The sequence below is a fragment of the Protomyctophum bolini genome, assembly GCF_963924005.1.
Source record: "Protomyctophum bolini genome assembly, chromosome: 16".
In the NCBI taxonomy this organism is placed as follows: domain Eukaryota; kingdom Metazoa; phylum Chordata; class Actinopteri; order Myctophiformes; family Myctophidae; genus Protomyctophum; species Protomyctophum bolini.
In genome coordinates this window covers 2,675,954-2,701,779 of record NC_137877.1, presented here as the reverse complement: position 1 = coordinate 2,701,779, position 25,826 = coordinate 2,675,954, and the positions used below count along the sequence as shown (strand labels likewise).

Sequence of the window (25,826 nt, the reverse complement as noted above, 5' to 3'; positions counted from 1 at the left end):
AGAGAGAGGGGGAGAGGGGGAGAGGTGAATGTGGGTTCGGTCAAGAATACTTGCATTTGTTTACTTAAGGGCCTTAATAACTTACGGCAAGCATAGAAAGAGGTTGCATAATAGGAGCCAGACATGCAATGTCTGCCAGCGATTAGCACGTGTGATTACCGGAAAAATAACAATAAAACAGAGAAATAAATAAAAAGAGAAAACCCCCGTCTCCCAAAAAACCGACGTTGCGTTCAATGTTTTCTTTGTTGGCATTGGTTGCACATGTAGAATTAGCGTTGTTTAATCAGAGAACACAGTGAGCCAAACCCTAGAGTGGTTTCTGGAGCTTGCCAGACAGACTTTGTTTAGTGATGAGAGAGCTCTCTGCGTAAACATTCACACAGTTGAATGGCAGCGCAATGCTAACAGAGCTGGGATCAATGCTAACAGAGCTGGGATCAATGCTAACAGAGCTGGGATCAGGACAGTGTGTAGGGGAGGTTGGTTTGGGAATGGAATTGAGTTGATTGAAAAGAACGAATGCTTAATTTGATATTCTGTTGCACGCCGTTTCGCACGCCCGAAAATAGCAGCTCTACAAGTTAGTTCACTACATGATGCAGCGCAACGCATTCTGATCATGGAGATCTTGCCATGGAACTAAAGAAAGAAAGAAAGGTACCATGTTTACCCAGGGTAACTGGACTAAGGAAAGGAAAGGTACTATGTTTACCCTGCAGGGTAACTGGACTAAGGAAAGGAAAGGTACCATGTTTACCCAGGGTAACTGGACTACGCTCAAGAACTTGTTTACAGCCAGGCCCTGCTCATAGAACATTTCATGGTAGGGGTTCAATGCCTTGCTCAAAGGGCACTTCAGCGGTGGTCATTTTAACGTGCCGGTCCGGGGATACGAACTATAGCGACCTTCACGATATCAAGACCGCTCCGCAAACCGTTCGGCCACCGCTGCCCTCACTACAGTTTGTTTTGTCTACATTTTAGTTAAATATTAGACATCAGTAGAAGCATCATGTACAGTAACTGCCGAAGGAATGCGAGCACTCGACACAGTGCTTTACTGTACTGGGTGCACGGTTCAAAAAAATCATTGGACTAAAACAAAGAGATCACCAGAACTCACTTCAAGTCCTTTTAGGATATTTAGTTGTCACGGGCAGCACAACAAACAAACAGACACGTTTTATTGGCGCGAGCCGAATAAGCGCTTTAATTTTGTACAATCTGAGAGTTACAGGCGGATAAATCAACACTAAGGATTTTACAGATTAATACACTTTGGATATAAGCTACTGTTTTTTTTGTTCACTTCTTGTTTACACTATCTGTAATCTCTCTCCTCATGGAAAACCACACAACGCACACACGACTGCTCACCATAAAACTAATTCCAACTGCTGTCTCTCACCTGTTAAAGGGTGTTTCTATGTCAGTGGTCCTCAAACTATTTCATGTCAAGGACCCCCAGAATTTATATGTATTTGGCCGCCGACCCCCCATCTGAAAATATGTTCTTCCAGGGACCCCCCCCCCCCATCAGAAGCAAAGACATGAGTTAAAAACGTTCGCTCTGAAAGAATATATATTCAAAGATTTGCGCCACATTTTCACGATTTTTCAAAAATAGCAAACTCGAGCTTGTAGATCTGCTATTCTTTTCAATAGCTACAGTATAACATAATGCTTTGTTAAAACACCAAAAGGGGTTCCTGCCCCAAAATGGGTTAAAGGGCCACTTCAACCCCTTATTTTAATGACGTTTAGGACACAAGAAACATGTGTGTAATATGTGCTTTTACTATTTTAGACTTAGTCATGACCTGCCATGTTCATGACCAATATTTATCATGACAATAATATTTGGGGTCCTTGACATGAAATATTGAGCACCACTGATACAGAAACATGAGGTATTTCGGGAAACTGTCAGGATTTAGAAGACTTTTTTTTTTACTTTTCGACCTCAGGCCGTGACACATGAAAGTGATTGTGAATTTGTGATGTTTATTTTTCTGCAGACACCATCGTCCTCCAGGCCCATCCAGCAGCCTCCAGTGACCAGCAGACAGGACGTGTCCGTAACCAGAGAGACAGGTGAGATCACTGAGATGTTGCAACATCCTGCTTGATGTGCAGAAGGTTAATGACAACACATGTACACAATTCAATTCAATTCAAAGGGCTTTATTGGCATGAGAAAACATACGTTTACATTGCCAAAGCAGAAAGAACAATACAACAATACAGCAATACAATCAAAACAAAAATGATGTACATTTGAAGGTCAGAATCTTCAATAGATCAAATTCTATGTACCAAGATCACTCAATGCAGGTATAGTGCACAGTAGTTACGTGCTTATGATAGACCAATGTCGCCATCTAGTGGACATATTGTAAACGGCATCCTCTTGAGCTTGGATTCCATCAGCAGTGATGGGAGCATTATTGAATCATCGTCACTGGTGTTTGGTGTTAGCATCATGTTATGCTTTAGCTATTGAAAAATAGCAGATCTACAAGCTACGACTGACATAGAAACATATAGCTTTTTCAGAAAACTGTCAGGATTTAGAAGAATTTTTTTAGAATCTGATCTCAGGTGAAAATGGGTTAAGTTGGAGGATGTTAATTCTTCTTACAATGTTGCATGTTTCCAAAAATGCCTCCCACCCAGGAACGAAAAGTATGCTCGAAGAAATAGACCTCAACTGGAGGAATTTAAAGCTAAATTTGATATTTTTTTTAATAAGTAGTATTATTTTAGGTTTTTTATTAATTTCATGATTTAGAAAAAAAGGCATGCTATTTATGCAAAACGAGCACAGCTTGCGGAGCAGAGTTCTTGGTTGGTCTCAAGGTTGCATCATGTCGTTGCTATTGGGTGTCTCCATAGGGGACCACTGCTGCTCATCTTTGTGTCTCCATAGGGGACCACTGCTGCTCATCTTTGTGTCTCCATAGGGGACCACTGCTGCTCATCTTTGTGTCTCCATATAGGGGACCACTGCTGCTCATCTTTGTGTCTCCATAGGGGACCACTGCTGCTCATCTTTGTGTCTCCATAGGCGACCACTGCTGCTCATCTTTGTGTCTCCATAGGGAAACACTGCTGCTCATCAAATTATTCAAATTATAGGAATGCGACAAAAACATCAGTCTTGTCTGAAGTGAGGGGCGTGTCACTAGATGTGAGGACAGTATTAAATGCTCTTTTCCACTAGTAATCCTTAGTGTCTGTTCAACGGGGGTATCTCTGTCTCTTCAGCTCTTTTGTGAACAGAAATTGTATTTTCACCCTTTGTCAGCCTTCTGATTGGTCCCTGAACTGACCAACCAGCAGGCTCTTTCTGCCTTGGTTCCGCCCTAGTTCCGCCTTGTTTATGTTGAATTTTGCTAAAACATAATTTTTGGAAAAAACTAAAGTAGTGGATGGAGAGAGGGGGTACTTTTGTCCAACCACGAAACTGCAACCAATTGACAAAGGGTGAATTATACTATTCGGGTCAGGAGGATACTGGATAAACAAGATAAATTGGAAGTGATTTACACAAAGAAGTGAGCAGAACAAGATTAGAACTGGAACACTATCAAACTGAAGCTGATCATTTATTAAAGAGCAGGAGAGAGCAGAGGGGAGACCTCTGTTACTGAACAAACACAAATACTTTACCATGAAGGATTATCTACAAGGAAGTAATTCAGAAAAAAAGGGCTGTCAAGATAAACGACCTCCTCTCATCCACTCTGCAGGGAGTTTAAACTACTTCCCTCTGGTAGACGGTATACAACAAAGTACCTAAAGCTATAACCGTAACATCTTTAAAAATGCCTTCAATTCTAAGGCTTTTCTTACATTTATTGGTAGTTGTTACGTCCCCACCAAAGAGGTCCAGGAGTTATTTTGTGCAAAAGTGCATTATTGGCTATTTCCCCTAATATAAGCCCTCAATGGGGGTTGTGTTTTTGTGCTAATTCGCTTATTTCCATTGAAATAAGTAGTAAAGTGTGCCGCTATTGCGGATACTATTTAAAACAGCCAATGCACAACAAGCTCACGACGCATCGCACAGCGACCCGACGTCTTGTGAGCTTGTAGATCAGACCAATTTCAGCCCATAATGACCCCCCCCCCATAAAACAGGGACACCAGGTGGTTAAATGAACGGAGGCTCATTTAAAAAGGGTAGAGTTTGAGGTCACCGTGGTGGGACTTGTGGGACATTCTTTCTGGGTGCATGTTTCGCTGTTTCAGGTGTTAAATGCTTGACCTCCGACGCATCCTCCTCGAGGCCCATAAATTACAACCGGCGTTGGAATTCTAGCTCCGACAAAACAAAGAAAAGAAAAGAATAGATTAATTTCCTCCACCTTTTGGGGGGACAGTAAACTAAAGCTGCGTGTTGTTTGGTCGGAACACGCGACGCCATGCCGTTAATGAATCATTCTCGTCGGGTTAAATTAATAGTAACGTAACGTTAATGCGTTCACGTTTGTTTTTCCCCCCGACCAGGAGCCAAAGGAACCAAAGGTGACCGAGGAGACAAAGGAGACCGGGGTCCTCTCGGCCCCAAGGGAGAGTCCGGGACCAGCTCGGCTTCGCGGGGCGGAGCGCGCGGAGAGAAGGTTCGAACCACGTTTATGAAAATCATGTGCTTCCACTGATTTGGGACATATAATGTGACCAGATTTGACTGAGAGCCTGCCATCGCGCAAACTCCAGCTTTTCACCAGAGGAGGAAAACATATTATTATTTTTTTATCCAGAATGAGTTAATATCACAGGCAGACTCTTCACATACTAGAGCATGTCAGAGCTGAGATCGACATGTAAATATGAAATAAATGCTTAGACAATATGTAATATGTAATGTTAGAGACCACAGAAGTGAACCTTTTCAAGCCTGTTTTCTCAACTCGCTGTTTCTCTGCAAGACATTATACTCTATAAGCCATATCTCCACAACCGGTGGGTCAAACTGAACAAACAATATGTCAAGTTGAAGCTATGATTCCCTGCTTTCACATGACATGAAAAAACGAAAATTCTAAATAATCCAATGGCAGTCCCTCAGTCAAATTTAGTCACATATTATAACAGTACAGTGGTGGGGAAAGTACTCGGTGTGTGGGGACAGTACACATTTTGGACCTGAAATGTAGTGGAGTAGAAGTAAAAGTACTGGGAATTGGAAATACTCAAGTAAAGTCCAAATACCTTGAAATTGTATTTAAGTACAATACTTTAGTAAATCTTACTTTTGACCACTGATACAGTAAACATACTACGATACGTACAGACAGACAGACAGACAGACAGACAGACAGACAGACAGACAGACAGCAAGCAAGCATGTTGTTGTTTTTGTTCATTTCAATAAATATACAAGACTCAGCAATAGTGGTTAATCCTAGTCTGATTAACTACAATTGTACAGCGATGTCTCACAGAGATACATGCTCACAGCGTGTCGTGGACGAGGTGCGTTGTGAGCTTGTAGATCAGCTATTTTCAATACTTTTGAGCAGTCAGTCAAATCAGATTTGTGATTATTTTCATTCAAAATCTATTATATTTTATAATTGCTTAAATTGAAAGTCAAAAGTTTCACCCCTGTAATTGTACTGCATGGTAGTATTACAGTATATACCATCCCTGGGCATAACGAAGCTGTTTGTCTGGTTTCCACCATCTTGAGGAGGTTTATTGGCATGTGTGGCTACAGTAGGAGCAGAGACGCCAGAGGGCCAGTTCCTTCCAGAGAACAGAGACGGTGGATTCACCATCTGTGAGATCATCATGCAAGCTGTGTGCTCGCTGTACTGTACTGTACAGTACACGGATTATTGTATTCATAGGCGACCATTTACAAACTCGGCTTGTGGTTGGTTGTCAGTGGGGGGTAGGGAGCGCTGTGCTGTGTTCATTTGGACCGCACACAAGTGGTTATGCCTAGTAGTACTGACCCTGTCTCTAACTCTAACCTAAACATAACCGCAAGCAGGGGAGCAACGCATCCCTCACCAACCTTAATGCGGTCGTTTTAACGCACCCCTCACCAACCTTAATGCGGTCGTTTTAACGCACCCCTCACCAACCTTAATCCGGTCGTTTTAACGCACCCCTCACCAACCTTAATCCGGTCGTTTTAACGCACCCCTCACCAACCTTAATCCGGTCGTTTTAACGCACCTTTCACCAACCTTAATGCAGTCGTTTTAACACATCCCTCACCAACCTTAATGCGGTCGTTTTAACGCACCCCTCACCAACCTTAATCTGGTCGTTTTAACGCATCCCGCACCATCCTTAATCCAAAAACTATTATATTGTCCAGCGAATAAAAGTCTGCAGTTATTGAAAAAATGAATTAACTCGTGAAGCATGGATTGCAAGTCGGCGTAGTATTCCACTAGACTACCGAGGCAGCTGGCTGAGTTGGGATTTGTGTTTGTGTTGGAAGGTAAAGCGAAAAACGAGCGCACCCTAGGAAATGGCCGCCTATGAGTACAAATTAATATTTGCGTACAGTACTACTCTACTCTGCTGTGACCACATTTCAGTTGGACAGGGAGACCACTAGAGGGAGCAAGAGGTTACGATTTGCTCTCTAAACATACATGAAAGCCAAGAACAGAGGCATATCTACAATAAGAGTCCGCGTGTCCAAATCCATTTCTGGCCTGGCCAAAAACAAGACCTTAGAACTATTAGTGGACAGCTGATTGGCCGTTCATTGACCCTCAGTCACCCATTGGAATGTAAATGCATGCCTTTCAGCCTTTATATCCTACTGGTCTGGCAGGTATATCTCTTTGAAAACCTTTAGTTCTACGATTGTGCGCGGGGAGACGACAATTAACACATCTTGCCTGCCCAAAATGTAATTCCTGGAAACGCCACTGGCCAAGAAATTTTTTTTTTCTCAGAAACTCACACACTAGGCTTCACTAAACAGGTGTAAACTGGAGAGAGAGCGGTTTATTTTTCAACCCTAACATCATTTGTTTGTATTGTTGTGTTTCAGGGAGAACCAGGAGAAAGAGGAGGGAAGGTATGTTTTAAACAGACTGTTGATTGATTATTTTTTATTGGGAATTAACGTATTTGATTCAGGGCCTTTTATGGAAGTGGAAGTGTCTGCCATGCAAGTACAGTTTTTAATTCAGTTCCTATTCCTTGACAGCATCTATTGTTTCTCCACAATCCTTTTTTTAATAATCTATTATTTCTTACACTGTATACAAATTGTATAGTATGTGTTTTTGTATGGATATTTTTATCATCATTTTTAAGAGCCTGCTCAGGGACTACAGATGTAAATGAGCTTATTATAGCTAACTCTGGCACATTTACATGGATGTGAAAACTGACGTGTTGATTAATGTGCATTGTCCCTGTCATATAAATACATAAAATAAAGATATACTGGTCATGCTGATCAATTCAGTAAAATAGTCTTGTCACAACGTCATTGAAAAAAGATAATTTTGGACGATGTGAAACTTTCAAGACATTCTGCCAATAAAGGATAATCATGAAAAAATGGCGCAATCTTTTTCTATTCAGTCTCATAGGAGGGCTGTGGGCAGTTCAGAAACCCTCTTCCAGTGACATCATCGATGGAGAATACAATTCAAAGGGCTTTATTGGCATGAGAAAACATACGTTTACATTGCCAAAGAATACAAGCTAATAGGAACGGCAGGCTTTCTAGTCCTGACAAGTTACAATGCGAAAATGGAAGCCATCCTTCTCACAATAATGAAAATCTAAACATTTTTGTTTAAAAAAATAATCTGCCTAATGATGATGTCACTGGAAGATGGTTTCTAAACTGCCCACAGCCCTCCTATGAGACACAGACTGAGTAGAAAAAAATCGTGCCATTTTATCATGATTATTAGTGAGGACCAATTATATGAAGATAAGTTCATATAATAATGCTTCATATTAACAGGATAAAATAAATGGATGGGGAAAAGCTACAGCAAAGTCACACATTACAACAACAATGGACTCTGATGCTCGTCCTCATCATGTCTCTCCAGGGTTCGGCAGGGTTCGGCTACTCGGGGGTGAAGGGAGACGCTGGCCCAGCGGGGCCCCCCGGCCCGCCGGGGCCCCCGGGGCCCACCCCGGAGCTGACGGAACGCAGCGACGGCTCCGTGGTGGAGAGGCTCCCGGGCCCACGAGGACCGCCCGGCCCACCGGGTGTGCCCGGCTCTCAGGGAGCGCTAGGAGAGGACGGAGAGGCCGTGAGTAGATTGTCACACACACCATATAATAACCGCTTTGAGACCGCTTGTATATACGTTCACATGTTCACTCGTTTTCCACCGATAATTATACCCTTCTGACGCCTCCTGATGGTCCAAACGGCCTCTCCGCCGAGTTCGCCTTTTCACGCCTATTTTAATATAAATGGATGTTGGTTCACGACTGTGTTCTGTGAGCGCTCGTAACACTCTGGTTGCGGTGCGATAGAAACTAAAAACAAATTCTTCTTTTTGACTCAAAACAAGCTTGAACGATATGAATTTAAATGTACAAATATATATATATATTTATTTATTTTCTTTTACATAATAGGTAGTTAAACAACTAGTCGACTAGTCGACTAGTAAACTAGGCAACTAGTCAACTAGTAAAAATGACTAGAAGTGAATGCCCTAGTGTACAGTGAGTCTGATGCCTCTCCAGATAAAACGTCAAAGTCCCGTTGCGTTCTCATTTTTTTATTGAGGCTTTACACGAGAACGCACACTTTATGAAAACGCTATAACGTCGCTATGTGGCGGTAACGGGCTGCCAAATAGACCAGTCACCCAACGTACAAGAAGAAGAACCCCCTTCACGCAACCCAGAGCATGCAGGCAGAGCGCGCCACGGGATGGTTATATATTTTATAATACATTGTGAGTCTCAGGGCAGACACTCTAACCACAACAAGGCCACTGGGCTGGTTCTGGGGCAGGGAATAGACTAAAACCTTGCCGAAATGTGTCTGTAAAGGACACAGGCTGGACCACATTGGAGCCATGCTGTTCCCCTGCGGATGCCTGTACACATGTTGAACATAGGATTAGGATAGCAGTTCCATGTGATGTGATGTTGAACATATAGGATAACATTGTCTTGTTTTCCTTGTCTGTCTACAGGGTGATCCTGGTGAAGACGGCAAAACAGTAAGTCATATTATTATTATAATTAATATTTATAATTATTATTATCATATTATTTCAGGCAAGCTGCAAACCATGGAGATAAGATGGAATTGGACTTTTGTGTGAGGGATGGGATCTACGTGGCTTTATAAACAGTATCACTATCAGTCTAACACGATGCTCTTTGAACTCCAGGGTCCGGTCGGACCGCCAGGTTTTCCAGGAACTCCCGGAGACGCTGGACCTAATGGACAGAAGGTACAATATTCCAGCTCAAACTTATCACTTATTCCTAAACATATTAGAGAAATACATTATGTCCAGTATGAAACATAATGTGAAAATAGTGTGCGTGTTCTCCCCGTGTCCCCTAGGGTAGTACTAGGTACCCTCACAAAATACATGCAGTAATCCTGGTCACTATACTGCCTCCCCCTGGCCAGCCGGGGCGCCTGATGGAGGGGAAAGGAACTGGTTGGAATAACGTGTTCCTTCCACGCGCTACGTCCAACCAGGGAAACTCCCCCCTGTCAGGTGTAAAGGAGCAACTTGGACACTCATGGCATGAAGGAAGCATGAGTTCAAGTCCGTTGCTCTCCCCTTGTCCCCCATATATGGGGACTAGGTTGCTCTCCCCTTGTCCCCCATATATGGGGACTAGGTTGGTCTCCCCTTGTCCCCCATATATGGGGACTAGGTTGGTGGAGGGTGTGTAGAGCCCAGGATCACAATAGATAATTGACACAGGGGTGAAAAAATGGGTTACAAAATCGTGGGATAAAGATTATTAAAAAAAAAAAGACACCTGGGTGATGGAGGAGCGTTTACCTGTACCCCATCGATTCCTCCGTCCTCGTAGCTATTCCTCGTCTCCTTTCCTTATAGTCGAGGGACTATAAGGCACAAGGAAACAACAACGCGAAGTGAAGGACGCGAGGATAGGAGGTGAAGGAGTGTTGGAACGTAGCTTAATGTTGTCATCCTGTCGTCCAACAGGGAGAACGTGGAGAAGGTCAGCCTGGACCCAGAGGACTTCCTGGCCCTCCTGGATCAGGGTCCAGATCTGTGAGTATACGCACACATGTTGCACGCACGTGCACACGCACACACACGCACACGCATGCACACACGCACACACACAGCGTTATATGAAAAGGGTGCTGGGTTTCCAGAAGACGGAGTGGTGAAGATGTGCTTGTTGTTGTTGTCCGTGTTTCAGACGTTCGTGGACATGGAGGGTTCAGGAGGATTCCCTGACCTGGACTCTATACGGGTGCGTACGGTAGAAGAACAACATTATTATTATTATTATTATACAGTTCTATTTGCTGTCATTAGAAGAACGCAACGTTGTACTAGTTTAGTTTAATTTTGTTTATTAGTTGTTTTAAGAAAAAACATTCTTAGTTCATCACAGTTTTTTTTTGGTCTTATTCTGGAGAAAATAAGGTATAGACTGAAGCCTAGGCTTATATCACGGCTACCCTTTTGTCATTTAACTTAAAATAATGAAAAATTAAAAAAATATATGTATATGTATACCCCTTTTACAGGTTTTCAAACAAAAACAGTTCATGTGTCTTGTTTCTACTGAACAATGTCATATTCAAGTAAAAGAATAAAATCAAAGTGCTTAAATTCTTTCCCCCCATCAAAACAATATGCTAATAATAGTCACAGGAGTATAGTAACATTTTCACAAAACAAATGGCACTTCATAGCACTATGGCCGAAAACCATAGTGTAATAGTGTAATAGTGTAAACCACAGCTAACAGCCCTCAGAATGCAAAATGACGGAGGTCAGCTGTACTTGTCTCGGATACGCAGATGTATCATTATTATAATGATACTGTAGGTACTGTAGGTAAACAACATGCACTTTGAGGTTGAACTTAAATGCATGTAATTTGTAACACTAAGCTAGAGAAGATTAGCTGATACAAATAAGAGTCACAGCTTAAAAGCAAAGTCCCACCTGTGTTTGGGTGTACAATCCATTTGAACGTTTAACCCATTTTGCGCTGGAACCCCTTTTGGTGTTATAGCATTCTGTTGTGCCTTAGCTATTGAAAAATAGCAGATCTACAAGCTCATAGCGCGCCACCGAGTGGAGCGCTACGAGCTTGTAGGTCTGCTATTTTTGAAAAATCGAAGAACGACTGACATAGAAACATAGCTTTTTCAGAAAACTGTCAGGATGTAGAAGAACATTTTTAGAATCTGATCTCAGGTCAGAATGGGTTAAAACAGAAACAGGTGAAACTCAACGAGTGATGAACTCTCTCCGGTGACATCATCCTGTGGTCGCTGTACAGTTACAGTGTACAATGTACAGTGTACATGTACAGTAGTGTACAGTGGCCGTAGAAGAATTCACCTTTTTGGTGCAGAACATGCTCAGAGTCGGCAATCGGGCATTATTATTATTTGAAATGTCACTAGAGGAAACTCGCTTGAGTTGCAGCAACTCGTTTCCAAGGGGGTCCACTCTAACCTGACGCTGCCAGATGAGGGCGGTATTGCGGAAACATATTCCCCAACACAACACTCATCTGGGATCTCTGACGGAGTTGAGCCCTGAGTCAGATCTGCTTCGTACCGAACCAATCAGCGTGAGCTAAAGGCGGGATGCGGATGTGACGGTATATAGACACGTCGATATTATTGGTTGTGTTTGCACGCCCACACGGTGATAGACAGACGCTCCCATCCAATCATCTACCATGTATCTTGAAAAAAAGGAACAGCCCCGTCATCGAATTTGCTTCCGCGATCCCAATAAGCTGTGAAACAAATTTGTGTAGCAAGCTTTTTGGATCTGGCAGCGTCAGGTTAGGTCCACTCCTCACTCAGGGCACAACATACTGTACAACAAAACAATAACAGCAACAAAACAATAGTGACATACTGTACACAGAGGCTCTTCCCCACCACAAACCCACCACATCAGTATACTCGTAACCCCAGAGTTTCATTGAAAAGATAAAATAAAATAAATGATACAACATTAATGCAAGAAATGAGGCATTCGATGCAAATAAACAAGTATGACGCCAATAGGATAGTCTCAGGAAGGACAACACAAAGGAGGTATCATAAAACAAGAACAGCTAGATATAAGATGAACTAATAAATAATGCATTCTTGAAACTGCAATAAAGGAAGTGATTGATCTGAGAGACGAGGGCAGGACATTATTATTATTATTATTACCAGTGAATCATTTTTTGTCCAATCTTTGTCTCGTTGCAGGGACTGCAGGGTTTACCTGGACCCCCGGGCCCCCCCGGTCCTCCAGGACCCGCTGTCGTCGGCACCGGGACGTCGGGCTCGTCTGGGGCGGTCGGACCCCGAGGACAGGACGGGGCCGCTGGTAGAACTGTAGGTGTCGTCCGGTGTCACTAAACCCAGACATAGCTCCCATCATCCTCCTCATGTAGAGATGCTCGTGATATTTACTAACAATAATGTATAATTTAATCTAATCAACGTCCTTTTTCCCCCAGGGCCAACCGGGACCGCCAGGTGTGGATGGGTTCCCAGGCCGCCCTGGCCTGAAGGGAGACAAGGTACAGAACAAATGGAAATCACTTTGTTCTGTGTCTTTCCTTTTGCTGTGTTTATATAACAATAGACATACAGTAAGCCATTAGCAGCTGTGTTTATATAACAATAGACATACAGTAAGCCATTAGCAGCTGTAAAACAGATCCAGAAAACATATAATAACCTCTGTAGTGTGTAGACCTGTCTATTGCATTTGAAATGTACCCCAGAGGTACCCCAGAAGTACTGTATGTGTCTTCAAGTGCTCAACATGGGATCTACAGTAAAAAACATACATGGGCAACTGTAGGCCCGGGGGCCACATGGGGCCCCCACCTTCACTTAACAGTTTGACTCCATAAAACACGTTACCCAACGAAAACCCAGCGAAAAATGGTCCTTCGGCATGTTTTGATCATCAGCACTTGCAGCGGCCATTACAATGCGCTACAGGATCCGCCTCCATGAGGCGTTGTAGTCCAAACAAACCCCCCCCGTCCACTTACATTGGGCTCAATTTCCCAGAAGCCCTAGCAGCATATATGATGACTTGATTTCCGGTTTCGTCATCATAATGTGACGGCCTCGTCATCAGGTCCTGGATAAACCCGCTGTTTCTTTTTAATTATTTTAAAACGGCGAATTAAACTCATTAAACAAATGTCGGGTACAGCGTTATACGCGCGGTGGAACACTGGATTAAACAATTAGCGGTCGTCAAACTGTTAATGTGGCCCTCAGGTTAATATCGGAGTACTGTTATAGTATTTATTTCAGCTAATTACTACTAGTATTAAAAATGTTATTGCCTTTTTTTTATGTCCAATACATTTGTATTTAGTTCAAAAGGTTAACATAACTATAACTAAATGCATTTGAAATTAAATAAAAAAAAGGTTACTTTTCAGGATTCCAATTCAAGAATAGAAAAAGATTATTCAGGATTTCAATTAAAATATAGCAAAAGATAGCCGATCTACAAGTTCAAAACGCGATGCGTTTTGAACTGGTAGATGGGCTATTTTTTGCTACAGTAATCTGCAATGCAGCCGTCTGGATGGAGTGAGTGTGGGAATACAGTGGCCCTCTCCATCGTCAACGTTATTGTTGTTATTGTTCATATTTTGTGTTCTTCATCTCCTTTACGCCACAGGGTGACGGAGGAGACCGGGGCCTTGGAGGAGCACCTGGACAGAAGGTCGGTTATGACTTATGGTTTATGTATTTATTTACACCTGGACAGAAGGTTGGTTATGACTTATGGTTTATGTATTTATTTATCAGACCTAATGGACCCTTCGCTAAGACCCCCACCCACTCCTCTCTGCCTGACCAGAGGTCTGGCAGGCTGTGCTTCTCAGTTCTCACCCATTGAGAATGATGCTAAATGTTAAATGACGGGATTTATCCATATCAATGATCAATCATTTCAGTAGCAAGAGCTTCAGAATGTCTCCTGAATCTAGTCAACAAGGCCTGCAGGAGGCCATTTTGTGTGCTGGAAAAATGTGCGTGGCATTATTTCAATAGAGGGTATGCGCATGCCTAAAGTGAATGGCATATGGAGTGGCAAAGCTACAGGCAAAGTGAGTTTAACATTGTTTAACGTTGTTTAACGTTGTTTAATGCAATCAGATGTAGGACTTTTCTGTGTGGATGTCTGGGTTGTTAAGGCCAGGAAAGTAGTCTTTTGCCACTCAGTGGGCATTCCTGCATAACTTCCTGGTTTGACGATGATGTCACGCGCATACCCTCTATCCACACTTTTCCTGGGCTGTGTGTGCTCCAGTTCCTGTTGATTTCATTGGATATCATTGGTCATCTGACCAGTTTCATTGGATCAAATCGACAGGAACTGGAGCACACACAGCCCAGGAAAAGTGTGGATAGACTAGAAATAGGAGGACATGTTAGAGTTAGAGGGACAAACAGTGTCCAACTCAATCAACTGTACCGACCATCTGACAGTAGTTGTCATGTAATGCCTGCCCGGTAAGACTACAATTATTGCAAAAGGTTCACATCAGTATATTTTAGTCATTACAGCTTAGTTTTTATTTCGTTTTCGGTCAGTGAAAAAAAGGTAGTCGACGAAAGAATGATGTCATATTAGTTTTAGTTGACAAAATCAACACTGGTAAAACCATCATAATGGATTTAATGTGTCGTTTAATGCGTGGCACATACATGCTTTTCATACTTTATGCCTGCTAGGTTTACAGATTTTTAGGGAAAGTTCTAAACCCACAAAACAAAATCCTATCGATTACTCACCTAACCCCAGGGAGACTTGAATTGATATGAATTAATGCCAGTGCAGTACCCACTTTCTACCACTAGATGTCAGGCTTCACACGGGTATAATGGAGTACCTCTGCCTTCTAGGCAATAATAATATCCTCATATGAATGCACACATGGTCCTGCTGTGATTACATGCATGTTGTGCATGCTAGTAGATTGAATGCATGGAATGTGCATGTGTCTATTGCTCTGTTAGCATGTTTCAATCAAATTCACACTTTTGAATAACCATTTAATGTTTGACATGAGTTTTGGTTCTAGCCCATTTTGAGCTGGAACCCCTTTTGGTGTTTTAACTAGGCATTATGTTATACTTTAGCTATTGAAAAATCAATAGCAGATCTACAAGCTCATAGCACGCCACCGAGTGGCGCGCTACGAGCTTGTAGGTCTGCTATTTTTTTGAAAAATTGTGAAAATGCGGCACAAATCTTTGAATATATATTCTTTCAGACGACTTTTTTATTTATTTCGACGTCAGGCCTAAATGGGCTACAGACAGACAGACAGTCAGACAGACAGACAGACATACAGACAGACAGACAGACAGACAGACAGACAGACAGACAGACAGACAGACATCTGTCCCTCTGTTCTCAGAGGAATACTAATTGAAAAACGTTGTGGATCCATTTATTCCCTTCAGGGGGCTTCAGGACAACCGGGCCCACCAGGACCGTCAGGGGAGGGTGGACTGGCCGGCCTGCCAGGACCAATGGGACCAGTCGGCCCAGCTGGGCTCCCGGGCCCGCCGGGCCCCGGAGGCGTTGGCTTCGTAAGTCTTTGAAATGAGCACTCGGGTCACACAGGGGGGGGGGGGGAAGTACTGTACTGTACCGTGGAGAGATTTGCCAAGTGTCTACACACACACAAACACAATGGACCGTGTTGGCGGGGGGTGGGGGCAGGGAGGGCAATTTGTGTCGTTTTATAAGCTAGTAGGTCTGCTATTTTTGAAAAATCGTGAAAATGTGCCTTGAATCTTTTAATATATATTATTGTTACAGAGTGAATATTTTAACTCAAATCTTTGCTTCTGGGGATGTGGTCCCTGGAACAGCATATTTTCAGATGGGGGGGGGGCGGAGGCATATTACATAAAAATTGTTGGGGTCCTTGACATGAAATATTGAGAACCACTGACATAGAAACATGAGGTTTTTTCAGGAAAGAAATACATTTTAAAAAGTCATTTTCTAAATTTCGACGTCAGGCCCAAATGGGTTAAGTTGATAGCACTAGCAGTTCAACAGGTGATGTGTTGATAGCACTAGTTCAACAGGTGATGTGTTGATAGCACTAGTTCAACAGGTGATGTGTTGATAGCACTAGTTCAACAGGTGATGTGTTGATAGCACTAGTTCAACAGGTGATGTGTTGATAGCACTAGCAGTTCAACAGGTGATGTGTTGATAGCACTAGCAGTTCAACAGGTGATTGATCAATGATTGAACCAGTGGTTGTGTTCTGTTTGCAGGACGACATGGAGGGCGGCTCTGGTGGCGGTCTCTCCAACGGGCTTCCTGGCGTCAGAGGAGCTGAGGGACTACAGGTTAGTCATCTCTCATTAATGTTGGCGTCCTTTAGCAGGGGTCCCTCTAAAGCAGGGGTCCGGGGACCCCCAGGGGTACCTGATGGAGTTCCCAGGGGGTCCCCAGCTAAATGATAGTTTGGAAACCAAATGGATCATTATGGGTCTGTAACTCAGAGAGTGTACAAATGGAACCGGGTCCATTTGGTTCCATTTGTACACTCTCAGAGTTACATTATAAACAATATAAACTGGGGGTCTCAGAGATATAAATGCCATTATAGTCTGTAGACTAATGCATGTCAAACTGGGGGTCCTTGAAATTAAACGGGTTGAGAATCACGGCTAGAGTCGTAAAATTCTTCTCTCATGGGGGGGTCCCTGGCATATGTTTTCAAATGGTGGTCCGCGGGGCTAATTAGTGTCTTATCGCTGCTTGCAGCTATCAAGTGATCAAGTTTTTATTTTACTTTTTTGTTAATTTCTTTTCATTTTCATTATTTTTGTGTGTGTGAGTTATTCACACATCGTTCTGTTAACTTGAGCTAGGCCAAGAATGTCAGGCCAACAAACCCACCTTATTGTGCTACTGTGCAAGCAAATAATCAAATGAATGTTGAGGGTATTTATTCATTTACAGTATTTGTTTTTTTTCTTTTCTTTCAGGGTCTTCCTGGGTCTCCTGGCCTAACGGTAAGTACAGTAATAATTGGCCTGGTAATTTTGCCTTCCCATGCTTGACCTTAGAATCTCTGAAAAGTAAAAAAGCTGAAAACATCAATACAAATATTTTTTGGACAAAATTGCATTCATTAATCACTTTTTACCAAAGCTGGTTGATCACAGGAATCATTTCTCTTCTGGTCCATCTTTTGAAAGCACAGAGAGTTCAGGAGGAAAATAAAGTAGACGATAGTTTCCCTCAGTCTGCACCAAATCTAAAACCATCTACAAGTCAAGTTGTAGTGTGAGCTTGGAGATTGACTTTTTTAGCCTATTAATGCTTTAAAGTAAAGCCTGGTCACAACGTAAGACAGAGAAGCATAAAGTAAAGCCTGGTCACAACGTAAGACAGAGAAGCATAAAGTAAAGCCTGGTCACAACGTAAGGCAGAGAAGCATGAAGTAAAGCCTGGTCACAACGTAAGACAGAGAAGCATAAAGTAAAGCCTGGTCACAACGTAAGGCAGAGAAGCATAAAGTAAAGCCTGGTCACAACGTGAGACAGAGAAGCATGAAGTAAAGCCTGGTCACAACGTAAGACAGAGAAGCATAAAGTAAAGCCTGGTCACAACGTAAGGCAGAGAAGCATAAAGTAAAGCCTGGTCACAACGTAAGGCAGAGAAGCATAAAGTAAAGCCTGGTCACAACGTAAGACAGAGAAGCATAAAGTAAAGCCTGGTCACAACGTAAGGCAGAGAAGCATAAAGTAAAGCCTGGTCACAACGTAAGGCAGAGAAGCATAAAGTAAAGCCTGGTCACAACGTTAAGGCAGAGAAGCATAAAGTAAAGCCTGGTCACAACGTAAGACAGAGAAGCATAAAGTAAAGCCTGGTCACAACGTAAGGCAGAGAAGCATAAAGTAAAGCCTGGTCACAACGTAAGGCAGAGAAGCATAAAGTAAAGCCTGGTCACAACGTAAGGCAGAGAAGCATAAAGTAAAGCCTGGTCACAACGTAAGGCAGAGAAGCATAAAGTAAAGCCTGGTCACAACGTAAGACAGAGAAGCATAAAGTAAAGCCTGGTCACAACGTAAGGCAGAGAAGCATAAAGTAAAGCCTGGTCACAACGTTAAGGCAGAGAAGCATAAAGTAAAGCCTGGTCACAACGTAAGGCAGAGAAGCATAAAGTAAAGCCTGGTCACAACGTAAGGCAGAGAAGCATAAAGTAAAGCCTGGTCACAACGTAAGGCAGAGAAGCATAAAGTAAAGCCTGGTCACAACGTAAGGCAGAGAAGCATAAAGTAAAGCCTGGTCACAACGTAAGGCAGAGAAGCATAAAGTAAAGCCTGGTCACAACGTAAGGCAGAGAAGCATAAAGTAAAGCCTGGTCACAACGTAAGACAGAGAAGCATGAAGTAAAGCCTGGTCACAACGTAAGGCAGAGAAGCATAAAGTAAAGCCTGGTCACAACGTAAGGCAGAGAAGCATAAAGTAAAGCCTGGTCACAACGTAAGGCAGAGAAGCATAAAGTAAAGCCTGGTCACAACGTAAGGCAGAGAAGCATAAAGTAAAGCCTGGTCACAACGTAAGGCAGAGAAGCATAAAGTAAAGCCTGGTCACAACGTAAGGCAGAGAAGCATAAAGTAAAGCCTGGTCACAACGTAAGGCAGAGAAGCATAAAGTAAAGCCTGGTCACAACGTAAGGCAGTGAAGCATAAAGTAAAGCCTGGTCACAACGTAAGGCAGAGAAGCATAAAGTAAAGCCTGGTCACAACGTAAGGCAGAGAAGCATAAAGTAAAGCCTGGTCACAACGTAAGACAGAGAAGCATAAAGTAAAGCCTGGTCACAACGTAAGACAGAGAAGCATAAAGTAAAGCCTGGTCACAACGTAAGACAGAGAAGCATGAAGTAAAGCCTGGTCACAACGTAAGGCAGAGAAGCATAAAGTAAAGCCTGGTCACAACGTAAGACAGAGAAGCATAAAGTAAAGCCTGGTCACAACGTAAGACAGAGAAGCATAAAGTAAAGCCTGGTCACAACGTAAGGCAGAGAAGCATAAAGTAAAGCCTGGTCACAACGTAAGACAGAGAAGCATAAAGTAAAGCCTGGTCACAACGTAAGACAGAGAAGCATAAAGTAAAGCCTGGTCACAACGTAAGACAGAGAAGCATGAAGTAAAGCCTGGTCACAACGTAAGGCAGAGAAGCATAAAGTAAAGCCTGGTCACAACATAAGGCAGAGAAGCATAAAGTAAAGCCTGGTCACAACGTAAGGCAGAGAAGCATAAAGTAAAGCCTGGTCACAACATAAGGCAGAGAAGCATAAAGTAAAGCCTGGTCACAACGTAAGGCAGAGAAGCATAAAGTAAAGCCTGGTCACAACGTAAGGCAGAGAAGCATAAAGTAAAGCCTGGTCACAACGTAAGGCAGAGAAGCATAAAGTAAAGCCTGGTCACAACGTAAGGCAGAGAAGCATAAAGTAAAGCCTGGTCACAACGTAAGGCAGTGAAGCATAAAGTAAAGCCTGGTCACAACGTAAGGCAGAGAAGCATAAAGTAAAGCCTGGTCACAACGTAAGACAGAGAAGCATAAAGTAAAGCCTGGTCACAACGTAAGACAGAGAAGCATAAAGTAAAGCCTGGTCACAACGTAAGACAGAGAAGCATGAAGTAAAGCCTGGTCACAACGTAAGGCAGAGAAGCATAAAGTAAAGCCTGGTCACAACGTAAGGCAGAGAAGCATAAAGTAAAGCCTGGTCACAACGTAAGGCAGAGAAGCATAAAGTAAAGCCTGGTCACAACATAAGGCAGAGAAGCATAAAGTAAAGCCTGGTCACAACGTAAGGCAGAGAAGCATAAAGTAAAGCCTGGTCACAACGTAAGGCAGAGAAGCATAAAGTAAAGCCTGGTCACAACGTAAGACAGAGAAGCATGAAGTAAAGCCTGGTCACAACGTAAGGCAGAGAAGCATAAAGTAAAGCCTGGTCACAACGTAAGGCAGAGAAGCATAAAGTAAAGCCTGGTCACAACGTAAGGCAGAGAAGCATAAAGTAAAGCCTGGTCACAACGTAAGGCAGAGAAGCATAAAGTAAAGCCTGGTCACAACGTAAGGCAGAGAAGCATAAAGTAAAGCCTGGTCACAACGTAAGGCAGAGAAGCATAAAGTAAAGCCTGGTCACAACGTAAGGCAGAGAAGCATAAAGTAAAGCCTGGTCACAACGTAAGGCAGTGAAGCATAAAGTAAAGCCTGGTCACAACGTAAGGCAGAGAAGCATAAAGTAAAGCCTGGTCACAACGTAAGGCAGAGAAGCATAAAGTAAAGCCTGGTCACAACGTAAGACAGAGAAGCATAAAGTAAAGCCTGGTCACAACGTAAGACAGAGAAGCATAAAGTAAAGCCTGGTCACAACGTAAGACAGAGAAGCATGAAGTAAAGCCTGGTCACAACGTAAGGCAGAGAAGCATAAAGTAAAGCCTGGTCACAACGTAAGACAGAGAAGCATAAAGTAAAGCCTGGTCACAACGTAAGACAGAGAAGCATAAAGTAAAGCCTGGTCACAACGTAAGGCAGAGAAGCATAAAGTAAAGCCTGGTCACAACGTAAGACAGAGAAGCATAAAGTAAAGCCTGGTCACAACGTAAGACAGAGAAGCATAAAGTAAAGCCTGGTCACAACGTAAGACAGAGAAGCATGAAGTAAAGCCTGGTCACAACGTAAGGCAGAGAAGCATAAAGTAAAGCCTGGTCACAACATAAGGCAGAGAAGCATAAAGTAAAGCCTGGTCACAACGTAAGGCAGAGAAGCATAAAGTAAAGCCTGGTCACAACATAAGGCAGAGAAGCATAAAGTAAAGCCTGGTCACAACGTAAGGCAGAGAAGCATAAAGTAAAGCCTGGTCACAACGTAAGGCAGAGAAGCATAAAGTAAAGCCTGGTCACAACGTAAGGCAGAGAAGCATAAAGTAAAGCCTGGTCACAACGTAAGGCAGAGAAGCATAAAGTAAAGCCTGGTCACAACGTAAGGCAGTGAAGCATAAAGTAAAGCCTGGTCACAACGTAAGGCAGAGAAGCATAAAGTAAAGCCTGGTCACAACGTAAGACAGAGAAGCATAAAGTAAAGCCTGGTCACAACGTAAGACAGAGAAGCATAAAGTAAAGCCTGGTCACAACGTAAGACAGAGAAGCATGAAGTAAAGCCTGGTCACAACGTAAGGCAGAGAAGCATAAAGTAAAGCCTGGTCACAACGTAAGGCAGAGAAGCATAAAGTAAAGCCTGGTCACAACGTAAGGCAGAGAAGCATAAAGTAAAGCCTGGTCACAACATAAGGCAGAGAAGCATAAAGTAAAGCCTGGTCACAACGTAAGGCAGAGAAGCATAAAGTAAAGCCTGGTCACAACGTAAGGCAGAGAAGCATAAAGTAAAGCCTGGTCACAACGTAAGGCAGAGAAGCTATCGGCGGACGTATCCTCCGGAACATCCGTCAGATGTATTTCCCCCCGGATACGATATTTTCCCGACCAATCACAAAACTTATCTACCTGATCTTGAGGCCTAGAAAAGAAAAGAAAATAGTAAAATACCCTTTTTCTTATGAACTAGTCAACTAGTACCAACAAGGTCGACTAGTGGATTTACTAGTCGACTAGTTGCTTAGTGCCCTATCGCATACCCTCTATAACTTCCTTGTATGTTGAACCAAAGTCTTTGGGATGATGTTTGAGTTTCACTCTCTTTCAATCTCCTCCACTAAATGAGAATGTTCTGATGTTCTGTTTCAGGGCAGGGCCGGTCTACCGGGCATACCGGGTCAGAAGGGCTCAGACGGACCTCAAGGCAGAGACGGTACTCCAGGACTGGACGGTTTCCCTGGACCTCATGTACGTCGTCGGCACCGGCTTCACTCGCATTACTTAAAGCAATTTACCGCAGCAATCTTTTAAATGGAGGATAAGCCCTTCACATAAGAACGCTCCCAAAGATCCCATATGCTCATGAATAAAAATGAAAAAGACTGTAGCTGTTTTCAGTGGATAAGAGGGGGGGTTTTAAAATATATAAATTATAATAGCACGGGACACTTTGGTCGCTTTGTATTGTCTCTTTCATTTCCCAGATGATGAAGGCAGAGGTTGTGGATTTTAACGTATCTTGTTCTTAGAATACGCTGTGGGTTTTTGACCTCATTCATGGAGGGTGAGATTCCTTTGGTTGGTTTTAATTTCAATGTGGGAGGAGAGGTGGTGTTTTAACCCATTTTGGACGGGATCCCCTTTTTGGTGTTAGGATTATGCTATGCTTTTTAGCTATTGAAAAATAGCAGATCTACAAGCTCATAGCGTGCCACCGAGTGGCGCGCTACGAGCTTGTAGGTCTGCTATTTTTTGAAAAATCGAAGAACGACTGACATAGAAACATAGCTTTTTCAGAAAACTGTCAGGATTTAGAAGACATTTATAGAATCGTTCCCAGGTCAAAATGGGTTAATTTCAATGTGGGAGGAGGTGGAGGGTGGAGGGAGGAGGGTGGCGGGTGGTGTGACGGTGTCTGTCGCCTTTGTTTGGAATTCAATGGAACTTTAACCGTTTTCCATCTCACTGCAGGGAGCAAAGGGCCCGGCAGGTGACAAGGGTGAGAGGGTGAGTAATATTGTTCTTCAAGTTCTGAATTAAATGACATTTCAATCATAATATTATTCACCAAAAAGCAATCGAACATTATGAGGCTGTTGAGTGCTAAAATTAAAACAGTTTAAGTGCCATAAACGACAAGACGTCTTATTGCCAATTATGGACCGGGAAAAAAAGAAAAGTTTTTTTTATTATTATTATTTTTTAATCCATATTTAGAAAATTCCTCTAATCTGGTGTACAGGTGATGACATGCACATTACATGCATAATAGAATTACAATTTCTTTCTTTTTTTTTATAATGGGCGAATTGGCAACCAAACCAAAGCCTAAACCACCAGGTGGCGCTGAAAGAGTATGACCAAGCCATGCAACCAGCTGGCATTCTGCATGTTCTCTATGTCGTAGACTAGAGTCTACGATACATTTTAAACACTGACTAAATCTATACTTAATATCATGGTGTAGACCAGGTGTCGGCAACCTTTTTGACATGTTTTTATTTCCTGAATAGTCAGTGTGCCATATCAACATGATGTTTAATTATGACACCACATAAAAATAAAAACTTGTCTTTCTTCTGGACTATTTTCTTTCACATCAGGACATTGTAATGATCATTAGAAATAACCCACCTATCTCCCAGACTCCCTCCCCAGTCAGAGAGTTCAGTTTGAATGAATGTAGAATTCTGTGCAGGATTTGCATGCATTTGAGAGAGCTTGATTTAATATGTTATTTTAAAAAGATAAATCCTCTTCTCTGCCAGTGATCACCCTTCACTGTGCCAATGTTGGCACCCGTGCCTAAGGTTGCCTACCCCTGGTGTAGACTAGAGTATCAATTCCTTCAACTTTGTTTAGTTATTTATCTTGTTTTCCTCATGTCTGGTTACAGGGTGATGCAGGTCGAGATGGTACTGGTCAGACTGGACTTCCAGGTCCACCTGGACCTCCAGGACAGATCATCTACCAGAGTGGTGTAAGTCACACAAAGACAAACAATGACCAATAGTTATAATTATACATCAACAGGTCTAGAGGCTCAGGGGGTAGAGTGGCCGGATGGTGTAACCGCAAGGTGGCCAGTTCGAACACAGGCTCCCCCAGAGTTAGGGCTGTATTTTGCGTGTATTTTGCTCTTTGGACTGCACTCAGAATAGCCACATGGCATTGATCACGCCTCCAGGTCTTTAGTTTACTCAAGTTAGGGAATAAGACCTGGTACTTAAGACACGCAAAATACAGCCCTTAGTGTCAAAGTGTCCTTGAGCAAGACTCTGAACCCCCTAATTGCTCCTGATGTGCTTGGTTGGTGCCTTGCATGGTTTCCGCCGCCATCGGTGTGTGAATGTATGTGAATAGGTGAATGTAATGCACAATCTTATGTAAAGCGCCTTGGATAAAGGAGCTATATACCATTTTTGTTTTGAAATGAGAAACCAAAGGTGCTTCTGCCAGCTGTGGGGCTGTACTGCAGAGCTGCAGAGCTGCCACTGTCCGATTTATAATTGGGAGTTTTCCATCTTTGATTAATTAATGTGTCCTCTGTGTGTTTCCCTGCAGTATGACGGCGATGTTGGGAACGCTGGGCGTCAGGTGAGTGTTGGAAAGTTCACACGCTTTAGCCCATTCTGACCTCAGATCAGATTAAAACAAAATGTCTTCTACATCCTGACAGTTTTCCATTCTGACCTGAGATCAGATTAAAAAAAATTCTTCTACGTCAGTTCAGTTCTTCGATTTTTCAAAAATAGCAGACCTACAAGCTCATAGCGCGCCACTCGGTGGTGCGCTACGAGCTTGTAGATCTGCTATTTTTCAATAGCTAAAGCATAACATAATGCTACCACAAAATGGGTTCCCGCCCAGAATGGGTTAACTACTCGCATAACTGCATAGATATTACCGGGAACAATTTCTACTATTTAAATATTAGTCATTAGGGTTATGGTTGATTCATGCCTGTGATTGTTGTGTGTGTGTGTGTGTGTGCTGTATCTGTGGGCAGATACACAGACTGTTCTGGGGGATTTCTAGATGCCCTTGTGGGTTACATCATTGGTTCCCAAAGTGGGGTCCGGGGACCCCTAGTAGGGGTACTTGAGGGAGTTCCAGGGGGGACCTGGCTCAGTTAGACAAAATGGACCCTTATGGGTCTGTAACTCAGAGAGTGTACAAATGGAACCAAATGGATTGCATTTGGTTCCATTTGTACACTCTCTGAGTTAAATTAACAGTGGTTTTACAATATAAATTGGGGTACCAGAGATAGAAATGCCATTAAATCGGGGGGTCCGTAGCATAATGCGTGTGAAACTGGGGGGGTCCACGAAATAAATATGTTTCGGAATCACTGCTAGAGCCGTAAAAATTCTCCCTTATCGGGGTCACTGGCACATGTTTTCAAACGGGGGGTCCGTGGCCTAATAAAGGTTGATTTGGGGGTCCGTGGGCTAATAAAGGTTGATTTGGGGGTCCGTGGGCTAATAAAGGTTGATTTGGGGGTCCTTGACACGAAAAGGTTTGGGAACCAATGCATTATTTATATGACAAGATAACTGAGCCATTTTTTCATTTTTCTTCACAGGGAGGCCCCGGTACGCCAGGCCAAGCTGGGTTCCCTGTAAGTCTGAATCCCTTTAGCTAAACCGTCCGCTACACAGAAAAGTCCTGAGAGTGTACAAATGGACCCAAACGGACCCGTAGACAGGCTAAACCCATTTGGTTCCATTATTTTGTGCCCTCACAGAGTTAAAATGATCACATTGACACTGTGGATTTAACAGTTGTATTTGAACCATGTTTTAGGCAATAATTCATGACTGTTGTTCTACCAATAACAATACGCATTTGACATGTCCTGTCAGGGCCCGATTGGACCAAAGGGTGATACTGGACAAGCGGGTCCACCAGGCTATGGATTCAAGGTAATAACTTCATTAACCTTTTTACATTTATTATTTTACCAACTGCATACTGTATA

General features: G+C 42.9%; 1 protein-coding gene across 2 annotated transcripts in view; it reads left to right on the top strand.

Moving 5' to 3' along the window:
• col18a1a (collagen type XVIII alpha 1 chain a) overlaps positions 1 to 25,826 on the top strand; it is a 161,992-nt gene that overhangs the window by 111,336 nt on the left and 24,830 nt on the right. For both annotated transcript variants that reach the window (XM_080786204.1, XM_080786203.1), the window contains 20 exons: positions 2,022 to 2,097; positions 4,516 to 4,628; positions 7,031 to 7,057; positions 8,055 to 8,261; positions 9,165 to 9,191; positions 9,366 to 9,428; positions 10,167 to 10,235; positions 10,390 to 10,443; positions 12,425 to 12,553; positions 12,679 to 12,741; positions 13,872 to 13,916; positions 15,668 to 15,796; positions 16,499 to 16,573; positions 17,219 to 17,245; positions 21,992 to 22,090; positions 22,814 to 22,849; positions 23,739 to 23,822; positions 24,407 to 24,439; positions 25,431 to 25,466; positions 25,711 to 25,770. In XM_080786204.1, the coding sequence (XP_080642330.1) occupies positions 2,022 to 2,097; positions 4,516 to 4,628; positions 7,031 to 7,057; positions 8,055 to 8,261; positions 9,165 to 9,191; positions 9,366 to 9,428; positions 10,167 to 10,235; positions 10,390 to 10,443; positions 12,425 to 12,553; positions 12,679 to 12,741; positions 13,872 to 13,916; positions 15,668 to 15,796; positions 16,499 to 16,573; positions 17,219 to 17,245; positions 21,992 to 22,090; positions 22,814 to 22,849; positions 23,739 to 23,822; positions 24,407 to 24,439; positions 25,431 to 25,466; positions 25,711 to 25,770 (1,452 nt within the window). The remainder of the gene's footprint in view (positions 1 to 2,021; positions 2,098 to 4,515; positions 4,629 to 7,030; positions 7,058 to 8,054; positions 8,262 to 9,164; positions 9,192 to 9,365; positions 9,429 to 10,166; positions 10,236 to 10,389; positions 10,444 to 12,424; positions 12,554 to 12,678; positions 12,742 to 13,871; positions 13,917 to 15,667; positions 15,797 to 16,498; positions 16,574 to 17,218; positions 17,246 to 21,991; positions 22,091 to 22,813; positions 22,850 to 23,738; positions 23,823 to 24,406; positions 24,440 to 25,430; positions 25,467 to 25,710; positions 25,771 to 25,826) is intronic.